Source organism: Carassius auratus, chromosome 46 (genome assembly GCF_003368295.1).
Source record: "Carassius auratus strain Wakin chromosome 46, ASM336829v1, whole genome shotgun sequence".
NCBI classification, from domain to species: Eukaryota; Metazoa; Chordata; class Actinopteri; order Cypriniformes; family Cyprinidae; genus Carassius; species Carassius auratus.
In genome coordinates this window covers 18,384,980-18,408,986 of record NC_039288.1, presented here as the reverse complement: position 1 = coordinate 18,408,986, position 24,007 = coordinate 18,384,980, and the positions used below count along the sequence as shown (strand labels likewise).

The window sequence follows — 24,007 nt, the reverse complement described above, 5'->3', positions numbered from 1 at the left end:
TGAATATTTTTGGTAAAAGTTTGATAAGTTACAACAAAAAAATCTACATCCTATATACAATGTATCATACAGACTCAAGTGTCAAACATGCTAGTATAATATATATCAGCACCTGGCATAAAAGGCTTTAGGTATACAGATAGTACAGCATTTAACATAATACTTTATAAATACTGTCAATATTTATAGAATTGTCGGATTAGTCTTTTATTTGTCCTGTCTGTACTTAATACAAAACAATGATTTTCTTACTCAGTATTTTTGTTTATTCAAAAAATTTCTAAACATTCTTAAATCAAGACACATTTACTTGAGAAGGAAAAGCATTAAAGATATTAAAACTATGTAGCAGATTCAAGTTTATGCTTAAAACAAGAAGAAAAAAAATCTGTCAATGGGATAAGAAACATTTGATGCAAAACAGTGTTATAAATAAATATGAAAGTGTTATTTATGTATCATTGAGACTATTATAATAGCTAGTATTTTGAATCTGTATTTGCTGTTTTCATTTATATATATATATATATATATATATATATATATATATATATATATATATATATATATATATATATATATATATATATATATATATATATAATTATTCCAGCTTTATTAATTTTTTTGCATTGTTAAACAAATAAAAAAGGTTTTTATATTTTATTTCAAATTTTTTAAAAATTCCCTGATTCAAAGGGAAAATAATTTTTTTCTGACCACATTGGCAGATATTTTGGTAACACTTTACAATAAGCTAGTTAACTAAATTACTTCTAAAGCATTTATTAATCTTATTTAATGTTGATTCCAACGATTATTAAAATAAAAAGTTATATCAATTAATGTTATTTAATGTACCTGAGCTAACATAGACTAACATTGAACAGTTGTATACTTATTAACTTACAACGATTCTTAAATTCTCTAACAATGTCTTGCGCATTATTAGTTCATGCATTAAATATAGTTAACAAACAGAACCTTATTGTAAAGTGTTACAAATATTTTTTATTTTTTATTTTGTTACAAAAAAACAGGACTTCTTATCTTAAAGTCATTTGATTTCTCAATGCGTCTTGATTTAAGAATGTTTTAAGAAAAATACTGAGTACGAAACATTATTGCAGTGTAAGAACAGATGGGTTGGGATTTCAAAAGAAAGCATCTGTTAGGACATTACAGCTGCTTTCTATTGTTCAATATGCACTTAACGTGTTAATGCTTTAGTATGCACTTAAACATTGCACACTTAAATTCTATAGCATGCACTAATGCTGTAGTGTGCATCTGAGTGCTTCAGCTAGTGTTAGCTTGATTCTGCGCATTGGCGACTTGGTTTTCCTGTTCGGCCGCCCGGGGGCAGTTTGAGCTGGATTTGCTCCGGCTGGGCTCCGCTGTGTTCTGCTTGCACCCCACCGAACCGTCTCGCACCAAACACCCGCACACGAGCCTGTAAAACGCCCGGCGCATTTCCCTGCTGGCCAGCGTGTAGATGACGGGATTCATGGCCGAATTCAAGACGGCCAGCACGATGAACCAATCGGCGTTGAGCAGAAACGGGCACTTTTTGGTCTGGCAGGCCACGTCGACGAGGAGCAGCACGAAGATGGGCGTCCAGCAGGCGATGAAGACGCCCACCACGATGCTGACGGTGCGCAGGAGCGCCATCGAGTGCTCGCAGTTGCTGTGCTTGGTGACTTTGCGGCTGCTGCTCTTGACCAGGATGTAAATGCGGGCGTAGAGGACGGAGATGGCCAGCAGGAGCGAGATGAAGATGGTGATGCAGAACGCGACGTAGCTCTTGCTGTAAAGAGGTAAGATAGTCGAGCACTGAGGAAGATTTCCTATACAGTTCCAGCCTAAAATAGGCAGCGCTCCCAGTGTGGTCGCGATCAGCCAGCACATTCCTATGAGCAGAAACACCCGGTAGTTTTTGCTTGCGTCATAAGGCCTCATTTTGATCATAGTAATATGCCGTTCGATCGCAATCGCAAGTAAGCTGAAAATAGACGCGCTTAATGCGACAAACATACTCCCTTCTCGAACAAACCACGCGTTTAGGGACAAGTGTAGCGTCCACTGGCCTGACATCAGCAGGTTGACTATATACGTCACGCCGGCTAACAGGTCGCACAACGCCAGGTTGGCGATAAAGAAGTACATCCGGTTATGAAACTTGTGGTTTTGCCAGATGGCCACCAGCACTATGAGGTTCTCCAGGATGATGAGGCTGCAAATGACCAAAAACACCGCCGTTTTGGGCTCCAATGGCGCGCCTCCGGTCTCATTGCGGTTGTCTAGTTTCCCCGTGTAGTTGTAATGCAGGACAATGCGTTGGTTGATCATTGCGGGATGATTTGGACCGGATCTTCCGGATCGGTCACTGATGGGTGTCTGGCGAGCGGGTCGACTGGGTTTACCCGTCAGTCCTCACCCTGTACTGTCATGTCGGTGGCACACATCTGCCTGCGGAGTCAACCAGATGTGCTTTAACACCAATAACACCATTGCATGATGCAGTCAGATCTGGATTCTGTTTCATGGAAACTTGACTTCAACACATGCATTTCAGATCACAATAAAGAACTAAGATGACTATCAAGAATTAATGATATGGTGGCACTATATTTATACACTAAGTAGTGTACATATATGGTATTTCAAGGTACTGTACAAAACTGTTGGGTCTGTATTTTTATGTTCTTGAAATGTCTCTTACCAAGGCTGCATTTATTTGATGAAAAATATAGTTAAATTGTGAAATATTATTACAATTTAAAATATCAGTTTTCTATTTGAATTATATTGTAAGATGGAATTTATTCCTGCGATGGAAAGCTTAATTTTCAGCATCATTACGCCAGTCTTCAGAAATCAATCTAATGATTTGCTGCTCAAGAAACTATTATTATTATTATTATTATTATTAAAACCTTTTTTTAGAAGTCTTTGATGCATAGAAGGTGCAAAAGAACAGCATTTATTTGAAATAGAAATCTTTTTTTAACATTATAAAAGTCTCTACTCGCACTTTATCAATTTAATGCATCCTTGGTGCATTGCTTTCTTTCAAAAATCTATCTTACTGACCCCAAACGTTTGCACAGTAGCATTTTTCAGAGAAATCCATGGTACTACTCACTAAAAAAGTCCAGTCTTAAACTTGCAGTGGCAGCTGGTTAATTAAACTAGTCATTAGCTGGTTAAGGTTGACGTGGTGGTGGTTAACCAGCTACTGACCAGCTATTATGCTTTATATGAACACATTAACCTTCATCTGAATTTTCCAACATGCAAGCTATTTTATATTAGATTAATATAACATGCATTGCATGCACATGAATTATACTGCAGAGCAGGGTAGATTACTTACAAACAGTAGACCATTACCGATTCAAAAATACATGACAAAAATTGTAGCTAGTAACATAATCCATTACATTACACATTTAGGTAATACAGTCAGACTACTATGTGAATGCTGTTGTGAATATTACCAAAACTGGACTTTCTGAGTGTATATAGGTGGTATACTTAAGAAATGAAGAGAAGAGGAATTAGGGGGAAATCAATAAATTATTACAACTGTATGAATAGTATGCAATCATGTTAAAAAGCAGCTGTAGTTTGATTACGGATTTTTTTAAAAAAAGGAATCTGATTAGCCTATGTGTAATCTACCCAGCTCTGAATAGATGATCCAGAATAATTCGATGCACGAAACTTACTTTGTCGTTTGCATTGAACTTGCTGTGGTGCGCATGATTGCAGATTGAATGACAATAATTTAAAAACCTGCATAACAAGATTTCAGTCCCATAAAAACTTATCATCGCATAAAAATCTCTGGCACGCATCTCGTCTTTGGTTGGGCTACTCACCATCAGTTATCACGAACCGCAGAGTTTCTTCACTGAGACCCATTCGTTGTCGTGTTTAGTTCAAGTAGGAGCTGTTATATTCCCATCTTTAATGTGCAGAAGTTCAGACCTCCGGAAAGTAATCGCGCGCGCAATGGAAGAAACTCTTTTTCTCGCAAGCGTCTGCTGCTCTTTTCCTGCGGTGTGTGTGACTGACAGTCCAGCCCACCACACACACCCCCACTGTCTGGAGCAGAACACTGTGATCAAGAGCAAACCAGAAACAATTCGGCTTTTGCATTATTATGGGATGTTTAGCTGCACGTTATTTCAGAAGAAGCGAAAAGCACGATCAACCTAATGATGAACAAATCAAACATTCTAAAATGTTGCTGATAGTTTCAAATGTTTCAAAAGCGGCTCTTTGATGTTAGAATGATACAAGTATTCTAAAAGTTAAACATTGAATATTTGACAACAACTGTTTTTACGATTAAAAATATTAAACGACTGTCAGCAGTATCTACTTGACTTTTTTCAAACTTCAGTTTGATCTGAAAATATACGATGAACAGTTTCATTCATAACATAATGTGAAGACACAAAAACACTGTCGTTTTTTTCAACATATAGGTAAACACATTCAGTCGTAATCATAATTTAAAATAAAAAATATTATTTGCAAATAATTGAAATCAATTATGGAAGCAAAAAAAATAAAAATAAAAAAATCACGTTATTTTACTGTTTATAAAAATAAAAAAATCACGTTATTTTACTGTTATTCTCTCTTTTGTTTTCTTCACTTAAATCCATGTAAATACTTAATTTTATTTAATGACTAAAATAAAACCATTGTTCGAAACATGGTTATGGCTTTGGATTATCGTTTTTAAACTTAAGAAAAGAACTAGAGATGCATTTTTTATGTAATTTTTACTGTAAATATGGTTTTCATTGGAGATAAAATACAGAGGGATATGTTTCAATTATTTTCTGTGGTAACAACAGAAAAAGTATTTATTATGGAATATTATTTTGGTGACGATTTTGGCATTATGGCATTTCTTTGCCTTTTGTCATCATATATTTAGGCTATTTATATTTCAAATAAAATTTCTCCAGGTTTTTTTCCCCTTCAACACAAATGAAGCTAGTTTTAAAAGAAACCAAAGCAACACGCTTTAGTTCTTAGATCACTGCCGGTCAAACTGAAATGTTTCATGCAAGAAGATCCAAGGAAAATGCAAGCTCGGTTAGAAAAGCTCTCATGACTGAGGTATGTTAGAATCGATGAGAAACAAATAAAGCGTTTAAAAATAACTGCAAACTCTACAGTGCATAACCAGATTTTCCATCTTATCTCAGAAGCGACTGGCAGCGGCTCACTGTGCTCAGCTCGCAGATTTCAGAGGTGAGTAATGGAAACATCCCAGAAAGAGAGAGAGAGAGAGAGAGAGAGAGAGAGAGAGAGAGAGAGAGAGAGAGAGAGAGGGAGACTGCCAGGACCAGCCAGAGGACCAGAGCAATAAACACACAGTGAGCTCAGCTGACATCAGATGAAGCTGTGGTGAAGGCCTGATCCCTGCTGACGTGTGTGAGCTGCTCTAAAAGTGTGTGTTTAGCATTTATACACCACTGAGTCAAAGTGGAGTGCTCTACTGTTCTTCTCCTTGTTTTCACTGATCCTGGATCAGATGAGTATAATGTGTCTGCATCATGTCTAATTTAGTCACATTCAGTTTAATGGGTGATTCTCATCAACACGGGTGTCAAGATAACATAGCAGACGAAATAAAGAGAAAAAAGTAGATTTTTGCAATATCCAATATTTTATTTTTGTTCTTCATTTATCTTTATTTGGTCTGATATATATATACCTATATGTAAATCAATAAAAATCAATATGAAAAAACATTTGGTTTATTCAGATGCAACTTCTGTTATTTATACATGCATTAAATACGATGTATAAATACTTTATAAATGTATTCATATTTATGTATGTAAATTGATGATATTCATTGTATTTATATATTCATTGCTTAAATGTTTTAATTTAAATAATTTAATTTAATGTAATAAAATGTTTAATAAAGTATTTTTTCATTTCTAATATTTACGTTTAATTAATTTATATATATATATATATATATATATATATATAATTATTCTTTTATATGTAATTATTATTATTATTTTTATGTGAATGTCATTTTATTTTATAATGTGAGTTGAGTATGTTCTTAATGAACTTTCGGGAAATTCACAGTTTTTGTTCATGCTGTCACACTGTTCACCCAAATATTAAACATACTCTTATTAAAAGGAAAATAGACTGGTTTCAGAGCTAAAGTGAATCAGATTGGGCTCAGAGCTCAGCACACACACACACACACACACACACACACACTGGTGTTTAGAGCGCTGAGCATCATCAGCACTGTTTGCACATGTCCCGCCTGGACAGCAGGTGTATTTGTACAGATATCATGGATTACTAATCTGAGTTTAGTTTAGTGCCGCCAGAAAACACACAAAGCCAAGAGTCAAGAGCTTTCTGCAGAAAATGTTTTTGCTCAGAGCTCAGGAGACTTAGCACATAGAGAATATCGTTATCATGGACTTGTTGTTTGGCCAGAAATGACAGTTTAAAGTTAAAATAGACAGTTTCTGGTCCAGATGTTAACTGATGGACTGGAGTGCTGTGGATTATTGTGATGTTTTTATCAGCTGTTTGGACTCTCATTCTGACGGCACCCATTCACTGCAGAGCATCCACTGGTGAACAAGTAATGCTGTATTTGTGATAATTTCCCTAAGTGCTTTCTTTTAAAAGAAGTTTTCAAATATGTTCTTAAGAACCTCTTATTTATTTATTTGTGTGTGTGTGTGTGTGTGTGTGCGTGTGTTTGTGTGTGTGTGTGTGCGTGTGTGTGTGTGTGTGTGTGTGTGTGTGTGTGGTGTGTGTCCAATTTGGACTACCATTACTCAAGTATGTAGTGTAGATTTTATTGACTTTGTTTGATCAAATATCAAACCCTGTTGCAAACCCGGCCGATTGGATTGAAAAACAACTGCGGTCTGCAGGAGGTGATACAACCAGCGACTGCCTCTGCCACAATACAGCATCAGAGAAACCCTCAACAGGTCGGCAAAAACAAACTAACCTACCCATGGCAGCATCGTAGAGCAAAGGCGTTTCACATTATCATAAATGACTGAATGTTTCCGATCAAACTACTATCACGCTTGAATTACCCCCGTGGAATGATGCCTTAGACCACATAATGACTAAGTCACCACCACCTACATCATCGTTTATAATAGCAGAGATTGAGAAATTAATTGTAAATCTGGCAAATAATAAAGCCAGCGGCTCAGATGGTGTTACTTCAGAGAATCTGAAAGCCACTAGGCAAACATCTTACTACATATTGAGAAGCATTAACAGTAAAGTCCCCAGTTCATGGACGGGAGGACTCATTCATACAGTACAGAAGAAAGATAATGTACCAGAAGATCCCTCAACATGGAGGGACATCTCACTATTTCCATCTGTAGATAAAGTCTTTATGAAGTGACTGCTTTCAAGAATACTACCTTGGCTGGTTGATGCTGGAAATTTGTCTAAAACAACAAAACGCTTATAATCAGAGACAAGGCATGAATGAGCATGCTTTCTGCTTGAGGTAGGAATCAAAACTGGCTGTCCATGGAGCACTGTAAACTACTAGTTTAAATTGCAATAAATCAATGGCTAAAATAACTCTGCCCCACGTTCCTGTCCCCATAGAACTGTATAATCCACAACAATGCTTTAATCTGTTGGATCACTAAAAAAATGTGATTCCTAATTCAATTTGACTTGAAATGTGGAATCACATGAAGTATATAAAATGTGATTCCAGCTTCTCCTTCTCAGAAACCATCCACGGTAATCTCACACGTAACTAAAAAGGCTGTATAAAAACAGAAAAGGATGTGGTAATTTTATGCAGTCAAGTTTAAAAACTTTCCATTAACCTTAAAATACAACATAATTTATAATACGATTAAAACACTGTAAACCACACACACACACACACACACACACACACACACACACACACACACACACACACACACACACACACACACACACACACTATACACTAAATTCCTTCATATTAACATGCACTGTTTTTCAGGACTTTTCTTAGTGTTAATATCTCATATACTGTGCCAAGATACCAGTGTCTGCAAATACAGATATTATTTTATAGCTCTAGTTTAATAACTATTTGGCTCATTTCTGTCTGTTTTTAGGACTTTAAGGAGCAGCATTGTGAAAGGGCATTGAATCTGCAGAAATGGTGTCTTTGCTGGTTTTTCTGATGCAGGAGTCTGTCTCTGTGCCAAACATGTTCACTACAGGCCTCAGAAAGCAAGATCTGGGGAAATTCAGATGGAAACCCCTCATTTACTTACAAGAGAAACTCATGAGCAATTACAGTGAGCCAAAGCCTATCATTTTCTCTCTCTCTCTCGCTTCAGTTTTTCCCATTTCGCATTCCCATTTGCATGCATATTTTTATTTTTTATTATTATTTTATGGGTGGAATAGTTTTGTCTGCCATATTCAGGGAGGGAGAATGTTTCACCGGGAAGCCTGTTGTTGTCATGTGTCAATAAAGCTATGAAACAGGAAATGACATCACAGAGAGGCCTGCATGTCAAGGTAACACTTTAACCTAAAATATATGTAATTTTGTTTTTATATCCAGCTTTCAAAGTCACGTTCAAAAACTAATGCTAGAATGTTTTTTTTTTTTTTTTTAATCGTGCAAAGGGAAATCATTATTTTGCAACTTCTTCATTTTAATTCAACGGAATTAATGATACGGTTATATTTTTGGGAAGTGAACTTCACTCTTGTTGATAAGTCACTCTCCTCTAAATGGGTTTTCTAATCTAATGTCTTGAGATGTGGTCAGGTTGGTTTGTTCCAGTGAAATACCACAAGAAGAGGAAAGAAGGGCGAACACTCGAAACTCTCTATGTTTAGTCTGAGCTCCGTTGTGTCATGTTAGTTGTGTGTACAGAACATTATCGGTGTTCGGACAACTTTAAGGAATATTTAATCCAAAAATGAAAATTTGTTGAAGTTGTTCTCACCCTCAGCCCATCCAAAATGTAGAGCATCCATTTACTGAGCAATGCTACATTTCTACAAATCAGATTAAGAAGCAAACATTTCAGCAAATTAATATTTTTGCATGAACTAGTCCTTAAGTGTAAGGTTCAGAAGCGTTTGGCTCACTCTTATATAACTGCATTCCCACAATTTGCATGTATCAAACAGTCACCGAACTGATCTGAATCTGTTCCACGTCAGCCCTGTGCTGGTGAAATCCCAGCATGCTTTGCTCCAGTGCTTTCCATTTACTGGTTATTTATTCGTTCATTCTTTGTTGCCACAAATCAGGACACTGGCTCCTAACAGCGCCGTCTGAAGACCGTTTGTTAGCCAGATGATTCCTGGTTTATACGTCTCATTGGCTCTGAACAGAAGGTGGGGTTTATTCTGGAGCAGATGAGGCTTTCCAGAAGTTTGTGGTTCTGCTTTTAATTGATTAAATCCTGATGCTTTCACCGAGTCTGATAGACGTCCGCTATTGATGTTATCGGTCAGAGAGAGTTTAGAGACTTCAGAAGTGCTGAAGTAGAGCTGAAAAAGAGAAATCATTATAGAAACCTCTTTGGAGGAATAGTTGAAACGAAAAACGAAAAATGTCCTCACCTTCAGGCCATCAAAGATTAGGATGGGTTTGTTTCTTCATCAGATTTGGAGAAATGTAGCACTGCATCACTGTCTCATCAATGGATGCTCTGCAGTGAATGGGTGCCGTCAGAATGAGAGTCTGATAAAACATCACAATAATCCACACCACTCCAGTCCATCAGTTAAAGTCTCATGAAGCCAAAAGCTGAAACAAATCCATCATTTAACTTCAAACTGTTGGTTCTGCTCGATCTATCCATAACATTGCTGTCTCCAGTCCTTTCTCAATTGTGTTCTAGACCAAAAATATGGAAATCAAATAAAAGAGAGAGAAAACTTCTGAGAAAACAGCCCAAATGTCTCTTTCAGATCTCAATAATGACTCAAACTATGTCAAAGTCTTTCATTAAAAGCCATTTCCCATCAATGTGTAATATTCATTTTAATTTGATTTCATTTTAATTTGATATCATTTTAATTCATTTGGTGAAAAAAAGAGAGAAAAAGTGAAGAATTTACTATTTACTATTGCACAACTTTGATTTCAACATGAGATTTGGAAGTAGAAACTCTGAAATAGTGTATATATATATATATTTTTCAAGTAATCTCCTGAAAATATTGTTTTGCAGTGTTAACTTGATGATACATTTGTTGAATTTCTATTTAACGAACATCAGAAAAAAACAACTTCTGAAACTACGTTGATACTTGATAAATCAGTTGAGGCCGGCTGAGCAACATCTTGAGCAAAAATCCACACTTAGCCTATCGTGTCCTGTTAACAGATAAGAGCTCAGTCATTTTACACCACAGGAACAGAAGCTTTGAGCTATAATGAGACACTGGGTCACTTTGTGTAAAGGTGTCGAAAGGCATGTGTCATATAGAGCAGATGTCATAGCTTTAGACCACACATGCACACGCCAACTTCACAAGAGCTCGGCTGAAATTAATCACATGTAGTTTCCTGCAGCCTTTGTGCTTGATTGCTCAAATCTCCAAGTCTTCACATGCTGGACCAGAACACAGGTGAGAAAACACTGAAGGAGAGATCTAGAGAGCTGGAGATCACTGACAGACATCTGTGTCTCACATTTTGTTCCCGTGCTGGTTATTGGAGTTAAGAAGGAACTCAGTGTGCATCGCTCCTCTGCATCAGTTTAATATCACGTAAATGATCTTATGTCTAAACTTCCTGTTTGTGCATGCTGCTCTATTTTTATATTCAGAATACTATTGCAGAGTTTGAAAGAAAGAAAAAGAAAGAAAGAAAGAAAGAATTTGGCCTTTTCACTTTGGTCCTTGCTGATTTAGAACAGTTCCTGGTTGAAATCCAACAGTAACACTGGATAACAGATGCTTGTCTCTCTCTCTCTCTCTCTCTCTGTCTCTCCCTCTCTCTGTCTCTCTCTCTCTCTGTCTCTCCCTCTCTCTGTCTCTGTATCTCTCTCTCTCTCTCTCTCTCTCTCTCTCTCTCTGTCTCTTAACTCCCTGGACGCACTGTAATAGTAAAGTCCATGTCCTTGAGTTGGAGCCAAACCAAGCGATCCAGGGCTGACATGACCTTGTAAAGATGCTGAAAGAAGACGCTTACGTATACAGATGTACTCTTTCTCTCTTTCTCTCTTTCTGTTCAAGACGTGTGATGCAATGACTCTCACATACAGTATACTAGTGTTCCTAAGACCGGCCTCTTTCTCTTGGGTCATTTCCCGTTACTTCCTATATATCTATTTATTTATTTAAATATTTGTTAAATATTTAAAATTATGGATTTTAACCAGGTTTATTTATTTTTTGTTTTGTTTTTTATATATTTTATTATAAATATTTCAATGATTTAAACCAGGTTTCTTTGTTCATTAATTTATTAATATTTTTGATTATTCATTAATTAATTCGTGGTATTTAATTGTTATTTAATATTTGTATATATTCATTTGAATCAGGTTTATTTTTATTTTTATTAATTTTGTTTTAAAATAATTTATTATAATTAATTAATTTATATTATTCAGTTGTTGACTGATTTTCACAGCAGCTTTGAAAAACAAAACATTTATTTACCAACATTTATTATAAATATTTTTATTGATTTATAGTTGTTGGTTGGTTGAATGTTTTCAAATAGTTTATTATTATAATTTATTTATAAAGTATGTACTTATTCAAAATTATTTTATTTTATTTATAAATGATGTTTTATTGATTTTAAACACAGATTTTAAAAACTTAAAACATGACGGCCTTGTATCCATCTTAACACAGACGAAACATTATCAACATTAACACACCATTTAAATATTTCAACATTTCAAATGGACGTACACCTCCACTTTACATTTGCTTTGTACCTTCCTTTACTCATCTGTTACTTCAAGCACAATCTTCACTTTTCAGAAAGATCATAAATGAATTTCAAATGGCTTCAGAGGCCATATATTGATCTTTCATAATGCAACTGGCGTATGTTTTTTTTTTTTTTTTTTCAGTCATCTGTCTAACCCCATCCATTTTCTTCCAGTGGACTGTATGGGATGTTTATGATGTCCATAATGCTGTAGTGTGTGATGGTTTATTATTTCGCATCTGTGAATCTACAGTATATAAGTGCATCATTAAAACCAATCAAACAACTCATGATGGTCATCGGATGCATTTATATACATGACACCAGCGCTTATACAGTACATAAACTTAAGTATTACACTTTAGAAACTTGAAAAGAAGCATTAAAAGCCATATGCATGAATAAAACATGGAAGTATTAATGTATGAAATCAGTGATGGCATGGTACCTATACATTCCATTGCATTTCCCGTCATCTTCGCTTCACGTGTGTTACCTGTCTTGTGTTTTTTAGATGTCAGGCATGAGTACAGCTGCTGTCTGGCGTCAGACACACAGACACAGAGTCTGAATCTGCCTGAGGTCAAGGCTCTGAATGTAATGGAGATCCTGTGAGTGTTATATTACACTGAGCCTTAAAAGCGCTGTCCGTTTAGTGCTTTTGCATATAGACTCACATCAATGCACTTTTATGTGCTTTAAGAGGCTGTCAACATTTAATGTTAAACTACTGCGTTAAGTTAAGAACTTGTGAGAGAAAACTGCAAAAGCATGTCCAGGTCATATGTGACTCTAAATCTGTTGTATTTTTATATTATTTACTTTTTTTTTTTTTTTGGACAAGTAAACATGCATCACTGATTTATTAGCATTATTGAAAAATTTGTATAAAATTAATACATTTTTATTTAAATAAGCATTAATTAAATGTAACACACAATCTCCCACTGTGTACAAATAATTTTTAAAAAAGAAATATTTTGCGTGATGAATGTGAAAGACCATTATTTTTTTATTTAAATAATTTATTTATTTATTTTGCATTTATTAATATTATTTACATCACATAAAAAAAAAATCCCAAATTTGTATTTGAGTCAAAATACAATATTATATTCATATTATTTTACTAGTATTTTTAACTAGATTCCTGTAAAAAAAAAAAAAAATTTAAAATAAAATCTGTGTATACAGTATATCTAATATAATTTCTTTCTTTTGACTGTGGTGAAATGCTTTTGAAATCTTTCTGGGCTGTGCAATCCCAGTCAACCACAAAAACATTGCTGTTGTTTTTTTCTGTATTTCTCTTCTTGTGAAATCTTATCTCTTTTGATGCACGTTTGTCTTGTTTTATTAGGAGCTGATTGTCTGTGACACTGATAAGCAGCATACGTGAGCGACACACTCGTGTGTATGAAACACTGTGGTCTTGAGTGAGGGACCTAGTGGCTGATTTGTTATCATTATGTTGTGAAACAATAGAGGGTGTTGAATATTTTTTCGCAGGAAATCTGCTGTCAGATCCAAACTAATAATTAACCCCACAGGGATCTTCTCTTCCAGCCTTGCCCTGCCCAACAGAAAGAAGAAACACTTGGGATCAAGCTTTAAAAAGACTCGTGACTCAAGGTCTGAGTGTATTTGGTGGAGTTGATAAGATTACAAAGAGCATTGTGAGGACGTTTCCTGTGTGGCGTTTCTTCAGACCAGCGTCCCCATGACGACAATGTCACGACTGATGATGTCACAATGGGTCGGAGCCCACAGAGTGCTACATTGTTTCTTCGGTTTCCTCAGAGGATGCGAGCGATGAACACAGGAAATCGTTTTTTATTTAGAGAAATCTGATTGGTAAGAAGTCTTGCTGCTCTTCACACTGACTCTACTGCTAAAGAACATCAGATCTATCTATCTATGCATCTATATATCTATCTCTTGAAATATCACACTTCTGTTGCATGTTTTTAGTGGGTTTGAGGTTGATGTGATGTTTGGAGGTTTTTTACCTTTGAGCTGACTTCATACTGAGTCTCTAGTTTCCTCTCCATCGTTAACCCTTTGCACCTGCAGTTTCAGAAGCACCATGTTTTCAGAGAGCGTGTTTGACTTACACTCACTGTCTCAGCGTGTTTTACTGACATTATAGAGATGAGTTATGAGGGAGTTATGTGACCATACCAAACTAGAAATTACAGTTTGTTTTTATTATTATTCTCTTTGGTGCATTTCTTGAAACGTCCTTAATATTTGCAAAGAATGTTTCACAAACATGAAAGTCAGAATGCTTAGTCATGTTGTCAATATAACAGTGCACTCTGATCGTTTTACCTGATGTAAACTATGGTGCAGTTACGTTGAAATGCAGAAGCTTGTGCTTCTTATGCATGGCATGCATCCTGGGAGGAAGAAAACAGGAGTGTGCGAGGGGCAGAGCCCCTCTCTGAAAAAAAGTGATCCGCTAGCGAAAGAGAGGCGAGACCGAAGTTCTTGTCGGGATGGATGGATACCAAATTCTTGGATTAATTAATCAATGCAGCATACTGTTACAATGCATTTTTTATAGTTCTCGTATGCATGCAGAGTATGCACATAATACAGAAATATAGACTTTGACTACATGAGCTTATGAAACAGTGTTTGCAGTTGGCAAATATATTCAAGTGAGACTTAAAACGTGTCATGGAAAAGAGGAGGTCTGTCAGCTGGGAGAGAAACAGTGCAGTTTTCCACTGTGGTACAAACATTGGGCCGCTCTGTGTGGTTTGATGAACGGGTGCAGACCACAGCGACTAGAACTACTGAATAAACCTCACCTGAACTCTACAATAGCTTTCACTTCTGAATTTATTATGTGCATTGGCTTTATTTTAAAGAGCTTTTTTAGTCAAAAAACATCACTAAATCAACATCCAGAAGCCTTTTGTTACTCGTGTTTCTTTGGTTCCAGAAATAAAAAACTAACCAGATTTCAGAAGTCTGTGAAATGCTTTCTGACATGCACAATAGAACAACACATCACCCTGCATCACATCCGCTGAATGAAATGTAACACTTGTTTCTTACTCATTTTTAGTGCTAATTGCAAAACAGATCAGTTGTTCAAAAACTGACTCAAACACATGATTCCTGTCTGAATATGAGCAGATTGTTAAATCATCAGTCGTTTCATATGAATCATATGACTTTTTTTTATGTCTAATCCTGTTTTCCAGGAATGCCTAGTCCTTTTTTTTCACTCCTTTGCAGATTGTAAGTTAAATAAATGATACATTTTGAATACTTCTTTGGTCATTAAACCAAATCTTTTTACATTTGATTGCTTTTGTTAAATCAATGTGCAAAAAAAAAAATAAATAAATAAATAAAAAGGTAAATGGTAAAATGTTTGAATTAAGGCAATTCTTGCCAGGTTCTCTCAAAGTTATGAACAAAATGTATAATATATATATATAAATTATATAAGTTAATAGAACATTCACTCAAAGTTATCTGGTCTCTCATGTTCTCTCAACGTTAGCACAGAATATATATATATATTTTTTTTCTGGAAAAGGATGTTTAACTAACTTTTTTTATGTTGTTTCAGAACGTTCAGAGAACATTCGAAAGTAACATTCCCATAATGTCTGGAAAATAATGGAATGGAATGTTTTCTTAAAATGGAACGTTCGCATAAAAAAAAAAAAAAAACTTTTGAATGCTTTTGAAATGTTGGACTCTCACAGAAGATGAACGTTTTCATGACGCTAGTTTTTTACTTTTTTAATTTTTGCAAATCACCAGAAATTATTTTCACCATCGCAAACAATGATATTCATTACTACTTTACATGTAACGTTTGTTAAGAACTCAGCGAGCTCCCAGATGGCCCAGTCACTAGGAGTTTGAGGTAAACCCCAGCCTGCCTTTGAGTTTTTCTGGGATGAATCAAAATAGAAAGGCAGGAAGAGGAGGAGAACATGTCTTTGAGGCTGAGCCACCCTGAGCGGACGCTGCAGAGAGCAGCACATGAAAGCAGTGTGGTTTCACGAGACCCAAACTCTCTGAACACAGATGTGCTGGCGACCACTGCTTTGTTCCTGGATATAAAAAGAACTGGAAAGAGGGGTTACGACAGATTTAATCTAAAGGATATAAAAGTAAAGTAAAATTAAGTACCAGAATATATATATCTATATATATATTCCACAAAAGAAATGACATTTTGTACCTTATACACGACAATCAGACATGTTTTATGTAAACAGGGCATCCGAATACTTTTTGGAGCCGCTGTTGATCTTGAGCGACATCTTGTGGACATTTATTACAAATGTTGTGAATTTAACTTTTTTTCTTTTATTAATAAACAGTACATTAAAGAGCATTAAAAAAGAAATTGAAACAATAATAATAATAAAAAAAACATTAAAGAGCATATACAGGAATTTATAGGAAAAACAAGTACATAGAAGTGAAAAAATAAAATTATTTTTCCATCGTTCCCTGACACGTCATAAAAAAAATAGAAAATTAGAGTCGATAAAATCTGGAAACACGAAACATTACCAAAGTGTTACGTATGTCATATTATTGTACAAATGCATATACTTTGTTTTCTGATGATTTGTTTTACTGACTGGAGTCAACAAAAACAATTCTTGTCTTGTTGATGATGATTGTTATCATTTTACATTATGTTTCATTGATATATTATTGTTATAAATATTATTTTAAAATGCAAAACTGATTTTTTTGTAATAGTAGTTCCAATCGGACTACAACTCCCACAATGCACCGCGGCATAGAAGGCGTGAAAATGTGCTTCCGGCGCGGAGCCGGTCTTTTTCCTGCACTGTAAACTTAAGTGAAGCGGCTCTTTAGACCGAACAAACTCAATCTAGAACCATCGACCGGGACTGACCGCCGAGATGACCGAACAGATGACCGTGAGAGGGACCCTAAAGGGCCACAACGGCTGGGTGACTCAGATCGCCACGACCCCGTGTAACGGAGGCCAGCGAGTAGTGCTGTGCAGGTAAACCTCACTCCCCGATCTCAAGAGATGCACTAGCGACAGAGGCTAGTGGCTGTAGCCATTTAGCCTCCTTGTTAGTGCGTCCGCCTCCCATGCCGGAAGACCCGGGTTCGAGCCCCGCTCGGAGCGAGTGCGAGGAGCGTCAGAGAGGACCCGGGTGAGAGGGGTTACATTGGTGCCGTGACCCGTACGGGAGTGAGGTTTAGGGGGGTGAGTGTAACGGAGGCCAGCGAGTAGTGCTGTGCAGGTAAACCTCACTCCCCGATCTCAAGAGATGCACTAGCGACAGAGGCTAGTGGCTGTAGCCATTTAGCCTCCTTGTTAGTGCGTCCGCCTCCCATGCCGGAAGACCCGGGTTCGAGCCCCGCTCGGAGCGAGTGCGAGGAGCGTCAGAGAGGACCCGGGTGAGAGGGGTTACACCCGCAGTTTCCGGACATGATTCTGTCCGCGTCCAGAGGTGACGGATCGATCTGGATTTTACGAGCACTCTAGTGTTACTAGAATAGTGCAGAAAGAGCATTTACCATTGCATTTCAGTGGTTAGTCCAATAAACTTTAAGAAATACCATGGTGCCCTTATGCAAGAAAAAGTTAAAAAATAAAATAATGTTGCCTTCCTTACGAAATGTCCAATGTTTTCAGATGATTTTGACCGCAGTCAGTGAAACTGAAATATATCTAAATTGAATGTCTCTATATTGAAACTCGGCCTCATTCTTGCTAGTCATATTTGATTGTAATAGTTAGTTAAACAATACTTATTATTATTTATATAAAAATGGCAGCAGGCTTGTTTTTTAATGTTTTAAAATGATTCTAAGGTATATATATATATGTTATGTTTTTTTTAAAAATATATACATAAAAAACTTTTATATATATATATATATATGTGTGTGTGTGTGTTTATATATATATATATATATATTATACACAGTGTGTGTGTTTATATAGTAATTCAATTCAATTCAAGTTTATTTGTATAGCGCTAATTAGAAATATTGTACCATATGAATGAATTTAGAGGCCACTTTTTGCAAATAATAACAATGATATAACATTTTATATATAATGTTATATATTATATAAAGAATTAATGATAATAATTAATAATAATAATTCTATTTTTTTACATTTATATAGTGCTTTTCTGGGCACTCAATGCGCTTTACATTGTCTGGGGGTATCTCCTCATTCAAATAGTAACGTATTTATCTATATAATTATAGATATAGATACAGTATATGTGTGTGTGTGTTATTGTTGCCATTATTTAAAAACGCATATATTTTATGTTGTAAAATAAGTCTTTTTAAATCATTTTAAATGCTTTATTTTACTACGGAATCAAAAAAACTGCTGTTCTTCTATTCGGGTTCTGCCTTAAATATTGAATCTTTAATTATTAATCTAGGCACATTAGTTGGTTATGTAATATTTATTTGGTTGATGAAGCCACATGTGTGTCTTGTTTGAACAGGACTTGCTCTGATGTCTCTTGTTTCTGCAGATAAGACGGTCATCATGTGGAAACTCACCCGAGATGAGACTAACTATGGTATTCCTCAGCGAGCCTTGCGTGGACACTCACACTTCGTGAGCGATGTGGTCATCTCATCAGATGGTCAGTTCGCTCTGTCGGGCTCCTGGGACGGGACTCTGCGTCTGTGGGACCTCACCACGTGAGTACAGGCTTTAACTGCTTTAAAATCTGTGCATTAATGACCTCAAACACACTTCTGCTCTTCAAATGTTGATTGTAGAGGAACCACGACCCGCCGGTTTGTGGGACACACCAAAGACGTGCTGAGCGTCGCCTTCTCCGCCGATAACCGGCAGATCGTGTCCGGCTCTCGGGACAAAACCATCAAGCTGTGGAACACGCTGGGCGTCTGCAAGTACACCATTCAGGTGAGGGAACATCTCGTGTCTTTTATGAGCCATAAAAGCCTGATGGAGCAAACATGACACTGAACAAAAAACACATATACAAGTTAATGATCCCATTAACAGCCTATTATTTGCTATGTCAGGCTTTAGAGGGTTAAAGTTGAAGATGTTTTGTTGTTCCTCAGGACGAGAGTCACACAGAGTGGGTTTCCTGCGTGCGTTTCTCTCCCAACAGCAGTAACCCCATCATCGTCTCCTGCGGCTGGGACAAGATGGTCAAGGTGAGAGCGTTTTCAGACGTGTTGTGTTTTGAAACAATGACTGAAATTGATACAATGTTGCGCTGTCTCCATGGTAACATTTCAAAGTGTTCTAAAATGTATCTATGCGAGTCACATGAGTAAAACTGTTAAACCTAATGTTTACGATCTGGAGTCGAGATGGATTTTTCCCCCTACAACATTAACTCTTTAAAATCTGCATGTTTTATAGGTTCATAAGTTTGCACGGACAGTAAGTTTGACTCGTAGTGTTTTGTCTCTTTGAGGTGTGGAATCTGGCTAACTGTAAGCTGAAGACCAATCACATCGGACACACCGGGTTCCTGAACACCGTCACCGTTTCCCCCGATGGGTCTCTCTGTGCCTCCGGAGGAAAGGTCAGATTCCTGGTGTATGGTCCTGTTTTAGGGTCATGATCCATAACGAAATGGAAGAAAATAAATCAAATAAGATTAAAATAAAAAATTATTAAATGAACAATACAAATTACAGTAATGAGTAGGAAAAAAAACATTATCTTGTAGCATAATAGAAATTAAGTATTGAGTATTTTTTCAGTGTAAATTGTATTTTTATATACGAAAATGTATAACTGCTTTTAAAATTTCTAGATGGCTGTCCCTCCCACAAATATGATCATATTTAGGGGTTCATATATATATATATATATATATATATATATATATATATATATATATATATATATATATATATACACACCCTTGAGCAAAAAAGCAGTCCTAAATGGTTGAGGTATATTTGTAGCAATAGCCAAAAATATATGTATGGGTCACAATTATATATATATATTTTTTTGCAGACATATAAAAAGGATTTTAAGTAAAGATCATGTTCCATAAAGATATTTTGTAAATCTCCTACCGTAAATATATCAAAACTTAACTTAACTTTATTTGAACAACTTTAAAGGAGATTTTCTCAATATTTAGATTTTTTTGCACCTTTTTAAATAGTTGCATCTCGGACAGATAGTGTCCTATCCTAAGAAACCATACATCAACGGAAAGATTATTTATTCAGCTTTCAGATCATGCATAAATCTTTTAAAAAATATATATTTACACTTAAAGCTGCAGTAGGTAACTTTTGTAAAAATATATTTTTTACATATTTATTAAACCTGTCATTATGTCCTGACAGTAGAATATGAGACAGATAATCTGTGAAAAAATCAAGCTCCTCTGGCTCCTCCCAGTGTCCTATTGCCATTTGCAGTTACGGACCGCTCCGGTTAAAAATCAACCAATCAGAGCTGTGGTCCGTAACTGTGTTTGTGTTCAAAATATAGAAAAATGTATATAATAAGCGAGTACACCATGAATCCATTTTCCAAACCGTGTTTTTGGCTTGTCCTGAATCACTAGGGTGCACCTATAATAAGTGTTTATATTCGGACTATTTTAGATTGCTTCGGGGGTACCGTGGCGGAGTAACCCAGTACCTTTGTGATTCTTCATAGACATAAACAGAGAGAAGTAGTTCCGGCTACGATGTTCTTCCGCAAGATGCAAGCAGTTCTGTTTATTAACCACTAGAGCGTCAAAAGTTCCCTACTGTAGCTTTAAGACTGGTTTTGTGGTCCACGGTCAAATATAGTTCACTAAAACTAAATTAAGTGAACCTATATAAATTTTAAATAATAGTAATAATAATGATAATGACAAATGTCAAATTATAAGAACTTTTAGCAAAATTAAAATGAAAACAGAAAATATAAAGTTGAATATATTAATAAATTATAAAGGTATGTCAGAGATGCTAAAGTAATACTGGTCCATGGAATCTAAAAGTGTGTAGAATCAGTCTTTGAGTTTATTTTCTCTCATGATATAGACCAAACCATTTAAACTTCATCTTAAAGGCTAATGATTGATTATTATTTCATGCAGTTCTGTGTCCTCGTCATGCTAGAGGCTTAATCATTCTCTGTGTTCAGGATGGACAGGCCATGCTCTGGGATCTGAATGAAGGCAAGCATCTGTACACGCTGGACAGTGGAGACGTGATCAACGCGCTCTGCTTCAGTCCCAACAGATACTGGCTGTGTGCCGCCACCGGACCGAGCATCAAGATCTGGGTACCATAAACACATCAGTTATGACTGGATTTACTCATCAAAGCATGTTCTCAGCGCTTTGGTGATGCTTTGTGCTGTTGTGCTGGACAGTCAGCAAATATTAGCCATTTTTATATCAGCATAATATCAGCATCATTTGTTTAAAAAAAAATCATATTTGTAAACTGGGGATTTCAGTTAATCAACATTGAACATGGTCGCAACAAAGATGCCGTTTAGGTTGGTGGGTGCAATTAATTTCGGGGAATTTCTTATTTAACGATTCATTTGTCTTCACTTTGTTTTAAACTGGTGATTTCAATGAGTCAACACTGGAAATCGTTGCAATACTTCATTGAACATCATTGAATTATGTTACATTTTTACAATTGCGTAAGAGTTGGTGAATTCAGTTCCTTTGCTAAATCAGATCAAACTGTCCGTTTCAAAAATGTAATGAATTAAACATCAAACTTAATGTTGTATTTGACTAGTGTTTTCAAATAATCAGTGCTGGAAATCATAGCAGTGCATGTTAAATTTAAAATGGACTGAGATGAATTTGGTAGGTTCAAACCATTTTGGTGAATCCGTTCAAACCGTTCAAGACTTTGATTCATTCATTCATAATAATTAATTTGTGTCAGCAGTTAAAGTTGATTTTTTTTTTTTTGACTCATTATTTCCGTTAATCAAAATTGTCAATTTTGAACATGCATTGCACTGATTTCCAGTGATGGTTAATTGAAATCAACAAATAAAAACAATTTACTGTTAAATCAAAGTCAGTTTGAACTCAAATCACTGAGATTTTTTTATGTACCAACCATCATGCCATCTTTTTGATTTTGAGAGCTGGCATTAGAGTTGCAAAATTGAAAAACCAGTAGTTCAAACCGTCAGCTGACTCTGATTTGACAATTCACTACTGAATGTTATTATATATAAAAACTATGAGTAATCGAGATTAAATAGCATGTGCTAATTGTTAAACAACTGCAGAAACTGGTTTGTTCTAGATTTTTATTATAAGTGCACTACACTTGTCTACTTGAATGAATGTAAATATGAATATTTGGTCTCTCCACAGGATCTGGAGGGAAAGATCATCGTTGATGAGCTCAGACAGGAAGTCATCACCACTAACAGCAAGGCTGAGCCGCCACAGTGCACGTCTCTGGCCTGGTCTGCTGACGGACAGGTGTGTGTGTGTGTGTGTGTGAGTGAGTGAGATCACTGGACTGAGTTATATTTCCTGCTAATGCTGTCAAAAACACACAAGGTTTACATATAAACACAGTTGGTTATGTTTCAAATTAAAGTAAACACGGCAAAAACGGCTGCCTGTAGCTCTTAAAGTGACAGCAGCCTAATAGTACCAAACATGCTGCTGCTAATCGTTAAAGGGACAGTTCACCCAATAATAAATAATTCTGTCGTTATGTACTCACTCTAATGTTGTCCCAAACCTGCATTCATTTCTTTCTTGTGTCGAACACAAGATACTTTGAAGAATGTGGTTAACCAGACACCTGTTGTAGTCATTGACTTCGATAATAGGAAAAAAAAAAAAACACTATTGAAGGCATTTGTTCGGTTGCCACGTTCTTCAAAATAACTTTTGTGTTCAACGGAAGAAAGAAACTCATTCAGGTTTAAAAAATTTGAGAGAGAGTAAATAATGACAGATTTTTCATTTTTTGGTGAACTCTCCCTTTAAATGTAAAAAAAAGAAGAAAAAAACAGAAGAAAAAACACACTGCTCTTGACTGAAGAACTTTAATACAGTTGCTTTAATAAAAAATCAATGTATAATTTATGCAGTGAAATGAATGTAGTGTTTTGTTTTTTTTACATTTTGATACAACTTGCAAAATAGTAAACAAAGAATCATGATAAAATCCTGAATCGTGATTTTGAAAAGATTTTTGATTATATCTAATATAAACCAACTGCACAACTGAAAAGAGTTGTATTAACTGCATTATTATTATTATTTCATCCTCAGACTCTCTTTGCTGGATACACAGACAACCTGATCAGAGTTTGGCAGGTGACCATCGGAACCCGATAAAGATGTACATTTCAAAGAACAGAATGCAAAATATGGAAAATTGAATAAAAAAATGTAATGAAATAAAACCGATCTTGTCCTTGTTAGTATTTTTCTCTTGTGGCTAATGGAAATTTGTAGTATATTAATGCAATTTCCATTGATTCTTTATGTAATTATATCTATCTTTTATATTAATTTGTTATATTAATTTGTGATTTAATCTCATCATCATCTTAATGTATATGTATATTATATACCAGTTTATGAATGATTGAGCAGAACTTTGCAACATTTATACACCTACTGTACAATTGTGAAAATTTACTATAAATATAATGTATTTATAATTTCCATTTTACTATATCAGTAACCTGGGTTCCAAATGCTACATGTAGTAACTATTTTATGGTTTTTATATTGTCCAGAATTAAGCAATTGGTTTTGGGCTTTGCAAGCCATTAAATATTGGTGGAATATCTTCTTTTTAGAGAAAAAACATCCTAACAATCGCAGCTAATTTAGTTTTATTGTCAGTGATGATGTCTAAAAAAAAAAAAAAAAACAAGACAGTAGTACAAAGAAAGGCTGAATTAGTCTGGAGTTTTTTTTTTAAAGTCGCAAAAAATTCGGATATTAATGAAATGTGTTCTTGTTAGGATAAGCTCTACTTTGTGAGTACAGTCCTTCATCGACCATTCGTGGG

General features: G+C 35.6%; 2 protein-coding genes across 2 annotated transcripts; one reads left to right on the top strand and one right to left on the bottom strand.

The window, feature by feature from the left end:
- Nucleotides 1-1,030: 1,030 nt before the first annotated feature.
- Nucleotides 1,031-4,384, bottom strand: s1pr3b (sphingosine-1-phosphate receptor 3b). The gene is made up of 2 exons (XM_026235326.1): nt 3,885-4,384; nt 1,031-2,469 (listed from the first exon to the last, which is right to left on the bottom strand). Exon 2 carries the CDS (start codon nt 2,347-2,349, stop codon nt 1,300-1,302), a length of 1,050 nt encoding a protein of 349 aa, XP_026091111.1. The 5' UTR covers nt 2,350-2,469; nt 3,885-4,384; the 3' UTR covers nt 1,031-1,299.
- Nucleotides 4,385-16,783: 12,399 nt separating this feature from the next.
- On the top strand, nt 16,784-23,394 carry LOC113064457 (guanine nucleotide-binding protein subunit beta-2-like 1). The gene is made up of 9 exons (XM_026235320.1): nt 16,784-16,964; nt 17,420-17,457; nt 18,511-18,682; nt 18,764-18,911; nt 19,076-19,171; nt 19,438-19,548; nt 21,129-21,269; nt 22,339-22,449; nt 23,257-23,394. The coding sequence occupies exons 1-9, from the start codon at nt 16,894-16,896 to the stop codon at nt 23,320-23,322; spliced, it is 954 nt and encodes a 317-aa protein (XP_026091105.1). The 5' UTR covers nt 16,784-16,893; the 3' UTR covers nt 23,323-23,394.
- The last annotated feature ends 613 nt before the right edge of the window (nt 23,395-24,007 follow it).